At 38.5% G+C, this 15,210-nt stretch overlaps 2 protein-coding genes across 2 annotated transcripts; one reads left to right on the top strand and one right to left on the bottom strand.

Annotated features, from left to right (window-relative positions):
* Positions 1-612: 612 nt before the first annotated feature.
* On the bottom strand, positions 613-11,551 carry Gycbeta100b (guanylate cyclase soluble subunit beta-1-like). The gene is made up of 14 exons (XM_071782420.1): positions 11,370-11,551; positions 11,042-11,115; positions 9,436-9,536; positions 9,225-9,343; positions 8,124-8,279; positions 7,723-7,876; positions 7,410-7,564; positions 6,567-6,695; positions 6,401-6,483; positions 5,785-5,955; positions 5,105-5,342; positions 4,744-4,884; positions 3,861-4,018; positions 613-1,108 (listed from the first exon to the last, which is right to left on the bottom strand). The coding sequence occupies exons 1-14, from the start codon at positions 11,370-11,372 to the stop codon at positions 979-981; spliced, it is 1,812 nt and encodes a 603-aa protein (XP_071638521.1). The 5' UTR covers positions 11,373-11,551; the 3' UTR covers positions 613-978.
* Stops (SOCS domain-containing protein stops) lies at positions 1,115-3,854 on the top strand. Its single transcript, XM_071782421.1, has 2 exons — positions 1,115-1,666; positions 2,193-3,854. The coding sequence occupies exons 1-2, from the start codon at positions 1,537-1,539 to the stop codon at positions 3,095-3,097; spliced, it is 1,035 nt and encodes a 344-aa protein (XP_071638522.1). The 5' UTR covers positions 1,115-1,536; the 3' UTR covers positions 3,098-3,854.
* Positions 11,552-15,210: the final 3,659 nt, after the last annotated feature.

The raw sequence follows: 15,210 nt of genomic DNA, 5'->3' as shown, positions 1-15,210 counted from the left end.
TTGGACATTATAATTAACGTAATCTTAGTTATTAATTGCTCCTTTCCACCTCAATCTGCATATAAAATATCCGATGTCTAAGTTATAATTATTCATTTATTAGTTAATATTAAGATACAGCTGTATGTATTAGCTTTAAAAATTCAATTTTTTTTATCACGCTTGTGATCAAATGCTAATAAAAGCAACAATTTCAAGAACGCAATAGTTATGATCATAATTTACTAGAAACTAAGTAATTTTATAGGAATATAAATGGAATCATTTACAAAGATATCTTATTAATACTACACTTTTAAAATTTTATATAAGATGTTGCATAATAAAGAAATACGCATCGCTAACGCCTCTAAGACCAAATAGAATGTATTGTATAATCCATTAGATCGACCTTGCGACGTGGCTTAAAGGGGACTAGAACAAGTTCCGTTACACCTTTTACCTGCGAGTATAGCGTGGGCTATCCATCTGGTTATTCTTGTTCATTTTTTTTCCTAACTAAGAGGGCAGGACATTTCGCGTCTGTGACCTCCACGCTGGAAGCGGTTATCGATGACCCGTCGGGTGACGTGGGTCGCGCGAAACGGGAAAGGAAATTTTACCGCCGTAATGTCGCCAAATAAATAACGATTATATTTGATTGCCTTATACACTCATGATTGCGGAACAGCCGGTCGAGCTCGAAGACGAAGTGTCGACGCTCGATTTTACACTTCGCTTGAAAACGATCGTGGGGAACATCGATGTTCCGATACACTAAACTCTTTATAAACTTTTTTACATATAATTAAACATATGGTAAACGGTCATAAAAGTGTCTTGAACAAAATACATTCATTGCTAAAACGTTCATTATTAGCTACCTTTTCTTGAATAAATATACGAATTTTATTACTTCGTGGTACATTTAGCTTAATCCTCAAACTGATTTCTTGAAATTATTGCTGCGAAACTATAAAATTCATTGCCAATGATAATTTACGATGTCAGCTCCCTTTCTCTGGACAGGAACCACACGTTCATAGGCTCGGATTTTCCCTTCATGGAGACAGGACCTCTGTACTCCAAAAGAAACTGCGGGTCTTGATTTTCGGGCATACAAAGATACCTGCAACAAATTGTATAAGCTTTCGTGAAAATCTTGACGCTAATATAATAGCCATTTTTGAAAGAAAAAAAGTAATATGCGAGAAATATGTCATCACTCCTTGTGTTTTTTACGAAATATTTGTTATATTTAAATAAATCTCGACTCCCCTCTCTTGTACATATATAAAGTATGAGAAGCCTGCAGCAGCCTTTTCTAACATGGATGTAGCTCTCAGGAAGGGTGCATCGAAGAAGCCTTCAAAATGCGTGTTTTACGTCTAATCGAATTAGGCCTGTCGTGCGCTGGCTTGTTTCTTCTGCTGATAATCATTAAAACGTGAACGTTTGCGACGACCGTTACGCGATATTTACCCGTCATTGAAATTACGTACACCGTCGAATTCTCTAGACATTGCGTTGCCTTTTAATTAAAGTCACTCGCAAACCATGGAGGTATTGATAGATTGTTATTTCGACAGGCTATTCTCGGAAATGGAACGCAGTTGCTTAGCCTCGCGATACAAACGTCGCGAGTTGGTCAATTATTTTACGGATGTGATAAACAGTTGTGCAGAAGGTAACGAGATTTATGATATCCGCGTTCATATATTATGCGCATATTTACGCGTGACTAGCGTAAAGTGACAAATGGACCGCCGCCGCGCCGTCGGGAATCGATAACCATTAGTATGACAACGTTATTTTATTATCCGTGTATCTCCGACAGAAAATTCCTAAATTTCCCTGTAGACGATACGCTCTTCCACGATATTAACGACGCGCATCCGCTAAATTCTTATCTGTCCTCGCGGCGCTACGAGAATGCCTGAAACACGCCTGAAAGATATCGCCGCCCATTATGATCTTACCGTTACATTAAACCGTGCCTAATCCTTTCTATTTGTCTTCGTTGTTTCGCCAATGCCGTTGCAGTAACGGTGAAAAATACCACGCGCATACAAACGCATCACCACGAATTCCAGAATAATTTGCATCTCCGTCTCGCGCCCGCGTTCCACGCGGAGAAATTCCATGACTTTTTTCACTCGCCCGTTTTACAACCGATGGGACTATGATTCACGCCCGATGCTTGGTGCTTCCAGCGGAAAATCTCGACAAGCAGGATGTGTGCGAGAGGATCGTCTTTTCGGCTCTGCGTTATCACAATATCACGATGATGGAGAACGGGTCGATCTGCCTGCTCGGCAAATTCCACAACGTTCTGTACGTAGCGGCGAAGCTCTGCTACGACTGGAATATCGACAACAACGTGATCGTCAGCCGACTGCTAAACGACATATTCTATTGCGAGAAGACGTTCGAGCGATTGTTGGTCGGGGCGATTTTCGGTACGCGCGTAACGCATTTTCTGTCCGGCTGGAAGTGCGACTTCGACGATCGCGAGGAAAACATCCGGGCACTGGTGTACTTCTTGGATCACGCGATTAGCGGCCGGCTCGAGTACCGTTGCGAGTCCTCGCCGATAAAGAGACGTTTCATCGACGTGCCCATGGAGTCGTACGGACAGGTTCTGCCTCTGAGGGTCGCGATCCAACACGGCGCGCCGGACATCCTGTTGATTATGCTGCGCTACGGCGCGTCGGTCGAGTCCGACAACCTGGCCCCATCGCCGATGGAGATCATTCTAACGAAACTCAGCGAGTTCGAGGCACATCCCGGCGAGGAGGAAGTGGTTTACCCGGAGCACTTGCTGACATGTCTGAAATTGCTACTGCGAACCGTCACCTCCGCCTGTGTCAGAACTCCCGATCACATCGCCGCTCACAGCGGGATCTTCAGCGTACCTTTGTACGAGCAATATCCCAATCTAACGAATCAAAATCTAGTACCTCCGGAACGTAGCGGAATTCGTCCGGCGGAACTCCGGCATCTGTGCCGTTGCCGAATCCGCGAGACCCTCCATAGCAATTGGGCGCTACCTCATGGAATCAAGAAACTGCAGATTCCAGAGTCTCTGAGAAGTTATCTGGATCTACTGCAGGATTGATGGAAAATCTCGCTTGCGGTGGTCATAAAACGATCGGCATCGACCGTTTCTTTTTGTCCCGGCAGTGAATTTCAGAAGTATTTTATCATACATTCATATGTAGGTATGTTTTAGAAATTCACTGTGATTCGATAAAATGCGCTTTCTACCGGATTCGGCTGCAGAATTCAGCAAATGCGCGCGGCGAAGTCTTTTAAAGTCACCGTATAAGTTCGAATCTTCGATATTGAAGTTCGGCGAAATATATAGAGAAAGTGAAGCGAAACTATGACGGAGACTTTGATAGATGTGAATCCTATATCTAAATGTATGTCGGACTTTAAGCGGAATTTTTGATGTACGAGAGCGAAATCGCGCGAGACATTCAAGTAAGTCTAAGGTCTAAGGTTTAAGAAAAATTCAGGTTAAAAGGTCGGGTGATAGTGCCTTATAATAGCACTGTGTTAATGAATCTTGGGAATTAGAGAGATACTTTGTCAGGGACACGAGTACACTCGTGAGTGCGAGTATCAGAAACATTCAAGAATAACGGAAAGTATGTCGTGAGACAACGTAATATGTACACGTTCGGGAAACCGAAGTTGCGATCCATTAGCAACTTTCTTCAATCTGAGAAGAACCGAATGAAAGAGAGAGTACGGTAGAAACATTTGTATAAAACATAATTATAAAAATAAGAAACCGAATTTTGAATATATATTTTATCGTATAAAATAATTTGTACATACATATTTAAATATTAGCAATATTTTAAGTAAGTTACCTGTAAGCGTCTTCCGAAACATTGATTTTTCCTGGTTGGCCGGTGGTCTCCGTTCGACTCGTAAGATTCACAGTATTTCCGAATAAACAGTAACGAGGCATACGATGGCCGATTACACCGGTAACAACTTCTCCACTGTGTATACCAATTGTAATTTTCTGTAAGATAATAATTAATCAACATAGTATTACTTTTAAGAGGTATAAAAAAGGAATATGTTTTTCTCTTTTTCCCGTGACACGTATAATCGTTTTGTTATCAAAGAGTATTAATTATTTAAATCATAAAAAGATTGGACACTTTTAATACAAGCGTAAAATATCTTGCAATGATTGTCTTCTTTTCTCTATATCACGTGTCTGCAGCACTGAAGTTTAAATTCATTAAAATTGCACCAATCCTTTTTCTCTTGAAAATTTAATCGCGAATTGCACGGAGTAAATTCCAACTGTGATCCGTTGTTAAATATTTAAGTAACGTGAGAATTTTATGGCACTCGACAAGAAAGAAGTTAGTTCTCTTTGCAAAAAGGTACAAAAATAGTAGTGAGACATGCCATCTGTCCCTCGAGAAATTGTAGACGGTTCGCGCACACGATATATATATATATATATATATATATATATATATATATATACATACATCTAACTATATAAAGGTACGAAGAAGATTTCAACTTTCTACAAAAGTCGACGGATGGACTGTCTCGATAACTCCTTTAACGGCGATTCTTTCGATGTAGCCGTTAGAGCGTGATGTGCAACGTTTAACGTCCAATCTTAAATTGACTTATACTGTCAACTCTTCTCAGATCAAAGCGTTTCGCTCCATGGTCATGTAACAAAGTACAGCCATCAGCTGAGTGCGGACAGCTTGTACGTACCACGGGTTCCCCATCGATCTGCACTTCATCCGCCGCGAGATCCATCATGTCCAACGCTAGACGAGCGATGCATCGTGCATGACAACGACAGGGTTCCGGCAATCCACTCACCGCCATATATTTATCACCCACGGTCTCCACCTAGATCGAAAAGCAGAATTAATGATGGAAACCTGAGATATATCCGAGAGAGTATTATCGATACCGCGTATTTATTTCCTCTTTTTAAAGCGTTTTATTATAAAGATTCATAAATATCTTTTATGTATAAAAAATTATGTACGATAATTTATTGTATCTAGCAGTCTGTTTTCAAGCTACATACTTAATAGCAAAAATGAAATTTATCGCAGATATTTACCTTATAAACGTTAGGATTCTTTTTCGGGTCAGTCAACACGTCGAAAGCCGTGTACAGCTCGTTGAGCATGTTAACAATCTTCATAGCGCCGTTAGAATCTGTGTGAGCGGCGCAATAAGCACCGAAACCGACTATCCCGGAGAACAGAAGAGTAACGCAATCATACTTTTTCGCCGGTACTGGTCGTGAATGCCTGAGTTCGTTCGCCACCGAAATAGGAAGCACCGAGTAAAGCAACCTACAGTGAATACAGATGATCTTTTATTCAACGTCGCGCGTCGCGCAACTTCCCGTCGCGCACGCTAGTTTTGCCTAATCGGATTAACATTCGCGAACAGTTCTCGGAGAAATTTCCGCAAGTCGGCGCCGACGGGAGAAATTAAATTTGGATAGTTTCGACGAGGGAGTCTCAATTGCGGGAAATCTCAGGAATGATTTCTGCTCGCCTCCGAACGCAAGCGGAAGTCGAGAGTCCCTCCCGTCTCGCGGTATCGCGTCCCGTTATAAATCCATTTCCGTTAATTTCCATCGGAAGGTATTCCCGAAGCGCGCTCCGCGGCGCGGAAAAGAAGTCGCAGATCTCGCGTATAATCGTGTTATCTAACTGATAAACGACGAACAAGCCCGGCGGCAAGGATTCGCCGGATGACGGGGAAACGCCGTGGGCGGAAATCCCCTACCTGTCGGTCTTCTGCTTCTCCCCGTCGAGTTCGCGATACGTCTGCTGCAGCTTATCGGTGAGCAATTCCAAGTTGCGCGTCAGTTTGTAATCCGCCTCAAATTGTTCCGACATCAGGACCAGATCTCGAGTGGCGTCGTGAAGAGGGACGTCGCTCAAGTACAGACCCCGCCTGAAGCCGAAAGAATAACACGGGGGCGATAATGCGATATCGCGACGGCGCGGCGGCGGCGGAGATGTTCGTCACGCGCGGTAGCGAAAAACCATCTCCTCTCGCCGTATCAAGTGGTACGTCACGTATATAAAACTTTTAGTAATGTCAACACAAAACTTTTACCAATTATGCTTAACACGGACGAACAAAAGATTCCGAAGTTGACCGAGGGAAACGAGATTATCGAGACGTATTCCGCAAAAGCGGGAAGAAGAAGTTTAAGTCTTATATTGCTACAACGAGGTTGCGCAGAGAAGTTTATGCTAATAAACTATACTTTTCTATCCTTATCTTCCTGTGTTATATAGTTACCTTATTTATTGCGCAATAAAAGAGCGATAGCCGATAAATAGATTATATAATGAAGATTAATAATGATAAAAGAATCTTACGTAAATCTTACCTAGTTAAATCGTCCAGGTTCATAACACTTGGATAACATAGAAAGATAACCACATCGGTCTCACGTATATACAACATTTGACCCTGGAATAGTTAAAAATTAAAAACTTTGAGGAGTTCTCTATTGATTCCATCTCATTCTTGATTCATTTTTATAAATTACTGACCTTTAAACGTAAGTATGAATATTCCTCGGCAGCGGCAACCCGCATAACTCCCTTTTTCGTTCTCAATACATATACTGTATTAATATGAGACAATATATTCTCAAATGTTAATTCCAGATGCGGTCTGACCTATGGAGATCCGAAATGACAGTTAATTAACCCAATTGCATGTAATAATTTATTAAATTGATTTACATAATATATATCAAAATCTATTGGATATTGCGGTTGTTTTAAACAAAATTACGTGACGCAATATTCGCAGTAATGGCACCACTCAATGTGCCTACGATTTTTTTAATTGCGGGATTATAATGGTAAGCTAATTGACAACATTACATTTTGTACGCATGAACAATAACGCAAATTATGTTAAATGGTTAGCTCGGTCAACACGCTCTGTGTCCATCACAATAAGCTGCATTTGATATACATTCACATGCTTATGGGCATGCATGTAACGGCAGGCGCAATGCGTTATGCACTAATGCAATTCCTTTGACAAGGAACAATTAGGCAGGTTTATTGAAAATTAGTAATCGATATCGGGCGCAGACAATACTTCGCGCAGTGCTGAAATGCTGAAGCGATATTATCGAATAAATTTTCTCTTATTCATAATCCGTAATATCGTAAATTTTTAAGCTGTAACACTTAAGAGCACGTCTTTAAATGGATCTACGACTAATGATTAATTAGTCTACAAGATGCAAAATGAAAAAAAATATGTGTCACGTACAAAATACATCCAAGTACAAAATCATGAATTTACGACGAAGCGAACAAGAGAAAAATGTTATAGATTCTAACGAACACATTGTAGTTTGATGCTCCTCAACTCACAGTTAAGAGAATGTCGCTTAGTTTGCAATGACCGCTGGAAACATCCGGTATAACACGTGTTATGGTACATCCAGTTTGAACGATTGTAAGGTCCCGATTAAACATTAGGTGGAACGGAAAAACTCGACAGAACGTCGTTGGGCTGACCTTCGGCTCTACGGCAATTCGTTAAATATATCTATTATTTCTTTTTTATCATATATCTTCACAGTTTTTTTTTACATGTAATATTTCGTGATTTGTGATTTTACTATCAAATGATTTTTTTATACTGATATTTTTTATTGGAAACGAACAGTGATAAACCACTCACCAACAGACAATGTTTCCAGTTCAGCGATCATAGGGTTTGATACGACTCCTGGCCCTGATGTGTCAGTTATGAGGAATTGCACATGATCGCATTCGCTTTTGGTCTTCACTATTTGCATGTCAACGTCCGTGCCGTGCAGTTTTTTTGCGACGGTCTATTTCAAAAATAAATTGGAATGTCTCCCATCACTTCCATCCAATTCGTTAAGACATTCCCGTTAAATAAAATCATCGCTGCGCTCTTTCTCGTGAAACTTTTCGGAGCCGAGAGTTTTTACAGCGTTCAGCGTTGAATATATTTTCAGAAATAATATTCAAGAATAATTAAATTTTGTTCCGCGAGATTTCGATCTCTCGAGTCTTGCATAACGAATCGCATTTTTACAGCAGTAAATAGAATACCTTAACAATTCCAATAACGATGTATTCCAAACCAGGTCGATCTGAATAATAATGTAAAATAAGCGCTCCATCCTCGGGTCTCTCGGTACATCTAAATGACGGTGCCCTCATGCCCGGATATAACGTACCCAAATGATCGTGAAGCGCGTCCAAATTCTGCAACGTGACACCGACGTATAATACGTCTATAACCGATATGTGCGCACATGTATTTTGTTTCCAATATCGAATATGAATTTAAAATGTATATATTTCCGATAAAAATATTCTCGCGATGCTACAACAATAATATGATCCGTGTAAGTAATATTTGAATAGATTTCCGTTTTTATTAAATACAAGGCAATAAATATTATACAGTTAAAATGAACAAAAAATTAAAGAGTAGGTAATATAAAATGTAAATGTACAACAGCTGATATTAAAGTTTGAGCACTTTTATGCGACATGATAATTCTCAGTATTGTACTGCAACGTGTAAACGAAATAATGTGAATTCTGCAGGAAGTAGAAAAACCACGCTATATTTAATCGCGCTGTTCTCTCTGTTACACGGGATGAATAATTAAGAGAAATTGAATATACGTTAATAAAATTCAGCGCATCGCTGTTCAGCGATATAAATCGAAATTTTACTCAGTGTCAAAAAATAATCGTAATATCTATATTTATTTTTTATAATGTTACTAATAATTTATGCTAATTTATCAATAATAATTATTAATTTAATTCTATATACTTATTCTTTTTTCTAGAACATATACAAAATTATATAAATATAATTTTAACGATATCAAGGCTTTCTAATTTATTCATATATATTTACCCATGTATATCCTGTTCTATCTGTGACTGGTTTAGCAAACGGTTTAGCGATAAATTGCGGTATATAACGATATTCGTACTAGACGCGGAAAACGTACAATTTAACGAGTATTAAAACTGTCCTTAATGCGATTCTAAAGCGTAAACGGGATCGAGTTGAATATAAGATACAGATTCTACTTTTCGTGTCGGTAAACCAGTATGACCAAGCGCACTAATAAACTATTCATATAAGAGAAATCTGTGTAATTGATGTGGGCAACCTTCAAGATTTACCTGCAAAAAATCTCTAGGTGTTGCTCCGAGAACTTGAAGAATCTTGTCGTAACCGGAATCTTGGCAGAACTCGAAGAACGTTCGACCAAATAATTCGAGTATTTCGTTGGCAGGTAGTTCTAAAGCACAAGATGTCTAATAAAATTTTCTGGTATTTACAAATAAGTCCGCACGACGGACTTATCTCGGATTCTGTCGTAAGCATACGTACTAAGCTTATTGACAGCAGCGGATATCAGATTATACGTAATCTCGTCTTCGTAAATTTGTCGCACCAGAAACTGTCCTTCCATATTAACCGCTGCATCTTTTCTAAATCATCAATTCAATTGTAAGAATTCGATAATAAAAAGAAAATAATTCTACAATAATTATAAAATAATATTCAATTGACATTTTTAAAATTCAACCGTTATTTATGGCATTTCCAAATTCTCCATTTTGCAAAAATTCGATATTAGCATAGAAATTGAATAATTGTTTCATAACAGGTTTAAATTCCAAAAGTGTTTTATCGCTTTACAAAAATTTTGAAAGCTTGATAATTTGTTAAACACTTTACGTGCGGTCTTGCTGTCATTCAATTTACGTGTCAAGTGTTCAGAGTAGTTTAGTTCTTTGATATGGATATCAGGTGTCACTTGAAGCTTACCTCAGCGCCTTTTGAGAGCTTCTGCAACAGCTTTACCAATATTCATATCACGGAACAACTTAGACTATCTCCTAGAAAAGTTCTTCAGAAGGGAGTATACTTATAAGAAAATAATAACAATAACTACAATAAATAAATACATATATATATGTAACTACATAATAGGAATAATAATTAAAATAATATTAGTCATTCAGATTTTAATATTAGTTATAAAAATAGATAATAATCTTTATATTCATCTTCTGATTAATTTCAAACGTATTAAAGTTTATGTCTCAATTATATATAGTTCAATTTTCTTTTAAGTAACATTATTGAAGCTTATGTTCTAAAAGCATGTGTCAAGTGCTATACGTTACTTTCTAATTGTGTTATGATGTTGCTATAAAACCAAATGATACCCCTGATATTACGTAACATTTTGCAACCCAATTTTGCCGGTAATATTACAAACTTAATTTGGGGCGGACAATTGACTCCCTCATAGGTAATTTTAAACGATCCCTATATTGCTCATAAAATAATTTGTATTTTGAGATATATGCGAATACGTATATATACTAGAATATTTTTATCACGCACATTTAGAATGTAATCAATACAGCAAGTTTATGGACTATTATTAAAATAGAGCGATAATTAATGAAAAAGGTAATTTGCATTTTTAAATTTATGTTCATGAAAAAGTTGAGAACTTGTAATCTTTTAATTCTGCAAAATAAAATATCTTATAGAAGTCAAAAATTTAAAAATTGTTTGTTTTAAAAGCTTTAAGCATAAATCAGAAGTAATATGTAACATGAATGGGGAAGTCCAAGAGAAATAATATCTCTATAATTCTCAATATTAAGATAGCGAAAGAAAACTCCCACGTGGCATAGAAACTTTGATGAATACAACAACTTTGATGTGGATGTAACATGACATGTAATATTGGCATCGTATAGAATATAGATATCGACATAGAGCTCATAATAAAATTTATTCCACTCAATGTACAAACTATCCTTCCTGTAACTGACCTATGTCAATACTTGATTGCCCGTCGGACGGACGATAGGAAGCAAAACGCCGTAGGGAGGGTTCGTGCAGGTGTATAGAAAACCGTGCGAAAAAAAAGACATGAAAGACAACAGAAACAGGCAATCTATTTTTTACCTACTTTATCGTCTCCCACGTCTCGTTGCCGAAGGTCTTCAAGACCAGGAGCTCGAGGGCGTAATTCACGAAACCGTACTGCGCATACAAGGAGACATGAATGACGTATAATCGTAATTCACCAGGGGGGTAAATTTCGTATGCATTTGCCTTCGACGTCGCACAGGTGCTGACAGAGACTCCGCGGGGGTATATATCTCCAACGTGTGATCGGAACCCTCGCGGGTCATCGCCGTTCGCAATTCGAATGCAATCATTAATGCGATTATCAGCACCCGTCGATGTCGCGCGCGCCCGTTCATCGAGTCATCAAGCGTTCCGCACGGACGTACCATGATGCTGCTCCTGATGACCGGACCGGTGACAATCAGGGAGGGGGGGCGGCTGACCTCACTTCTCACGCGTCACTCCATTCCGATTGCCGATCCGTGATGGCCGTGTTTATCTCGTGCACACGAGCCGCGTACTGGAAGACGGCCCGTTTCGTTCGCCGGCAAACGATGGGGTATCGATTTTTCGCTCGTCGCGGTTGCGCCACCTAGAACACCACCTAGTTGCTGCGCTCCTCTTGCACGAGCCGCCCTCGAGCGAGGTGCACACTACCACCCTTCGGCCCTCCCAATCCGCTTTGCCACGGCGGAGCGGTGCCGGCGGCTCTATATAACTTCACGAATGAATACTTATAAGACCTTCGTGAGATTAGCGAACGGGAACGATTTCTGTCAGCTTGACTTGGTATAGCCGCTCGCGTATACCGTAATTTCTTCCACGCGGCCGTAGGGACGATTATTTATTTCTGCGATCTCTGAATTTTTCGGCCGACTCGACGAGAAAATATATGAGCGCAGAGACGCTTTTTGCACGAGCGAGTTGATAATGTAATGAAATGCAACCTCCCGGTGCCATGAATGTCGCGGGCAATGTCGTTTAGGAAGTTTCAAACTGCAGCATAGGGTGTTCTTACGCGTCCTCTCCCTCTCCAAGTAACGAGCGATTTCTTCAAGGCAATTTCTTTTTCTAGCACTGAAGAGATCGATGCGAAATTTATGCGCCTCGTGACGACGTTTTTCTGATAGCGTTTCAAGATGAATGCAAATGACGCGCTTAATTTGTTATTTAATTTCACTATATTATATAGGTACGGCGATTACAAGCAACCGACTTTAAAATATAGATTGACGACGTTCGGTTTAAATAACAATTAATAACGTAATAACATACTAAAATTTATTCCATCGTGCAAACACTGCACGCGAATAATTTCAATGATAGAATTATGACTTTACTCTTGTCATACCGTTTCAACACAAATACGTTGCGTTGATATTTGTACAATATTCTATCTTTGGAAAACCTATTTAACGCGGCCAATGAATATAATTACGGCGATATAAATTACGTCTCGTCAATTAAATCTGCTTTAAATCAGACATGCGGATCGCGTATAATTCCACTTTGATGTCATTAATTTACATTATTAATAACGTAAAAAAGTTCGTTGCAAAACGTTTACCGGAGGCAATAAATTGCAATGCACATCGCTAAGTTAGTTAAGATAACGAGTGAGACAGTAGCTTTGTTATCTCAGCAAAACAGTTAAATTACAATAATTATATAACGAAGGTATCGGTGTATATGTCAGCAAAGTTAAATATTAAACACGCTAATATACATATTTTTTCTTCTTTAAACAAAGGTATAGATTTTTTTGCGAGAACCTTTTGAATTGTCATTGTTACAACTTTATCGCTAATAACAATTTGTATCGAGTTATGTTCTTTAACTTTGGTAAATGTTGATGAGAAAATCTTCAAGTTTGAAATGGTGAAAATTTAAGTGTGCGCAATAGAGAAGATTGAAAAAAGTCTTTCTCGTAAAAGTACTTTAAGAATTGAACGAACTCGATGTTATAAAGTTCCAGCCGGGCAAATCCTTGAGACTGAAATTTTCCGTAGGAATTGTACGAGAGAGTGGTGTCTTCGGCGTTAACTATTCAAAGTGACCCCATTTCATTCAGCGCTATGCTGAGTAATGCTATATAAAACACGTATGGAAGAAGGGCGTAATGTGACAATTTAAAAACGCTTAGTCACTGCAATATTGCACGGTGCTTCTCGAAAATAGAAAGAAAAGAAAAGCCAGACAAAAAGACAAATTAATCTTAGAAGGCAATACCTATTAATAATATTATTTTTCTGTGCAAGTATAAATGTCAATATATTCATTGACCGGTCGTGAAGTGTGAATCAATATAGTGTGGGATCGGCTGTCTATTGATAGAAAAAAATCTCGAGTTTTGTCGGATGAAAATCTTATATAAATATAAATGGCACACTACTACGGAGAACTTAATTACCCGAAATGGCGATTGTCTACTTATTTCATTATCGCCGCTGGCAAAAGAAATAGGCAATGTTATACCTATTTCCGTATCTATCGTCGCACTTGGCGGAATGCTTTTATCGCTATACGGCGTACGTGGCATTCCTAAGGGAGTTGCAGCGACCTCGTTCCCATTGTGTAAAACGAAAATGGTTCCACTTCTCTCTCTTCTTAGTACTCAATTTTCCAGAAATACGATGAAAACATCGTATTTCTGGAAAATTCGTTCGTCTTCGTTCTTATTGATCCGCTGCCAGTCGTATCATTTTGGCGCGTAGACGATGTGTGATGCACGAGCCCGAAGAAGTAAGAGTAAAAATTTTCGCCGATGAATAACGTGGCGATAAAATGCAATCGATAAAAGAGCCAAGTTTGCACAGAAGTTAAAAAAAAAAAACGAAACATTTAATCCGACACCACCGCATTTATTGAGTCCGCGTTGAAATTATCAATGACGTCCGGTTTAAAAAATGTAAGAGCAATGCGCGATCTATAAGTGGATGGAGATGCATGGCTTCCAATTTCATGAATTGCGTCGCGTCCGAGGGAGCCAATCGCATCGACCGTCAAATGAAACGCATGGCTATCGACCATCAGGATTAAATGGTTCGGAGTGATTCACGGGTGATGGGGGAATCTGTAGGTGCCGAAGAATTGATTCGGAACCGGTTATTAAAGCTTAAAACTAAGAGCGTCATTTTGGAAATATGTAAAGAATGTCGTGAGCTATGCAATAAAGTTTCATCAGGCATGAGATTATCCTACATATTAATTTCTAACTTGTAATATTTGTTCTTATAAAGGAATTTAGAAAACTTGCATTAGAGGTGCAATTATATATTAATATTTATTATTTGTAAAAAATTAATTTATTAACTTTATGTTTTTTTAGTTTCTAAAAATAGTAATCTTGACATATCAAACGATATATTTCCATAACAGGACCGACGTTGATAAATGATTCTGTCGAACAAGATAAGAAAAAATGTGTATCAAATGCCTTTCAATACTCGCTCTTTTATTAGAAACTTTTAGTCCCACTTTAAATCACAATAGCACTAAAGTTCAAGTGATTTTAAATGATCAAGTATTTACTTACAATTTATTAGTATATCAACAGAATAAGGAAATAATACTCAAGCAGCTTGAATAATTATCAAACCGCCCACGCCTGCGGTATAAATCGCGTTGAAATAGGCTCTCGTGACGGTGAAGGTAACACCTGATATTTTGCCACCAACTACTCATTCAGGCGCCTCGTAAATTTATCTGCCGCCCTCATAAGTGCATGTTATATAAATAAACACGATTCCTGGAACACACGGTTTCATTATCCCTCGTCTCGTGACTCGATAGCTCTTTGAAATAAACTTTGCTACTTGCGCGATCTTTTCGGAGAATAATTAAGCCTACTGAGAAATTAACAACAAAACGATGAAATAAGAACAATATTTCCAGAACGGTATCTTGCAGTTAACGAGCATCTTTGCGGCGAAATGCTCAATCACTTATTACATGAAAAATATAATTCTGTAAATATAATTTCAATGATTTATCTGTATATGTGTTGCTCATGATAAATATCTATTATCTGTAGAATTATATTAGAACATTATTTTTTTGTCTGGAGAGATTTTTTATAAAAATAAAATTCAATGCAATTACGTGTACAACTTTGCAGGAGCGCGACGGCAGCGTTGATTCGAAAAGTATCTTAATTCGAAAACTTTTGGATAATTTTATATATACGACAGTCGATTAATCTATCGTTATCACTTTCAGCCGCTCTCT

The sequence above is a fragment of the Temnothorax longispinosus genome, chromosome 6 (genome assembly GCF_030848805.1).
Source record: "Temnothorax longispinosus isolate EJ_2023e chromosome 6, Tlon_JGU_v1, whole genome shotgun sequence".
NCBI lineage: Eukaryota > Metazoa > Arthropoda > Insecta > Hymenoptera > Formicidae > Temnothorax > Temnothorax longispinosus.
This window is presented reverse-complemented; position numbering and strand designations above follow the sequence as displayed.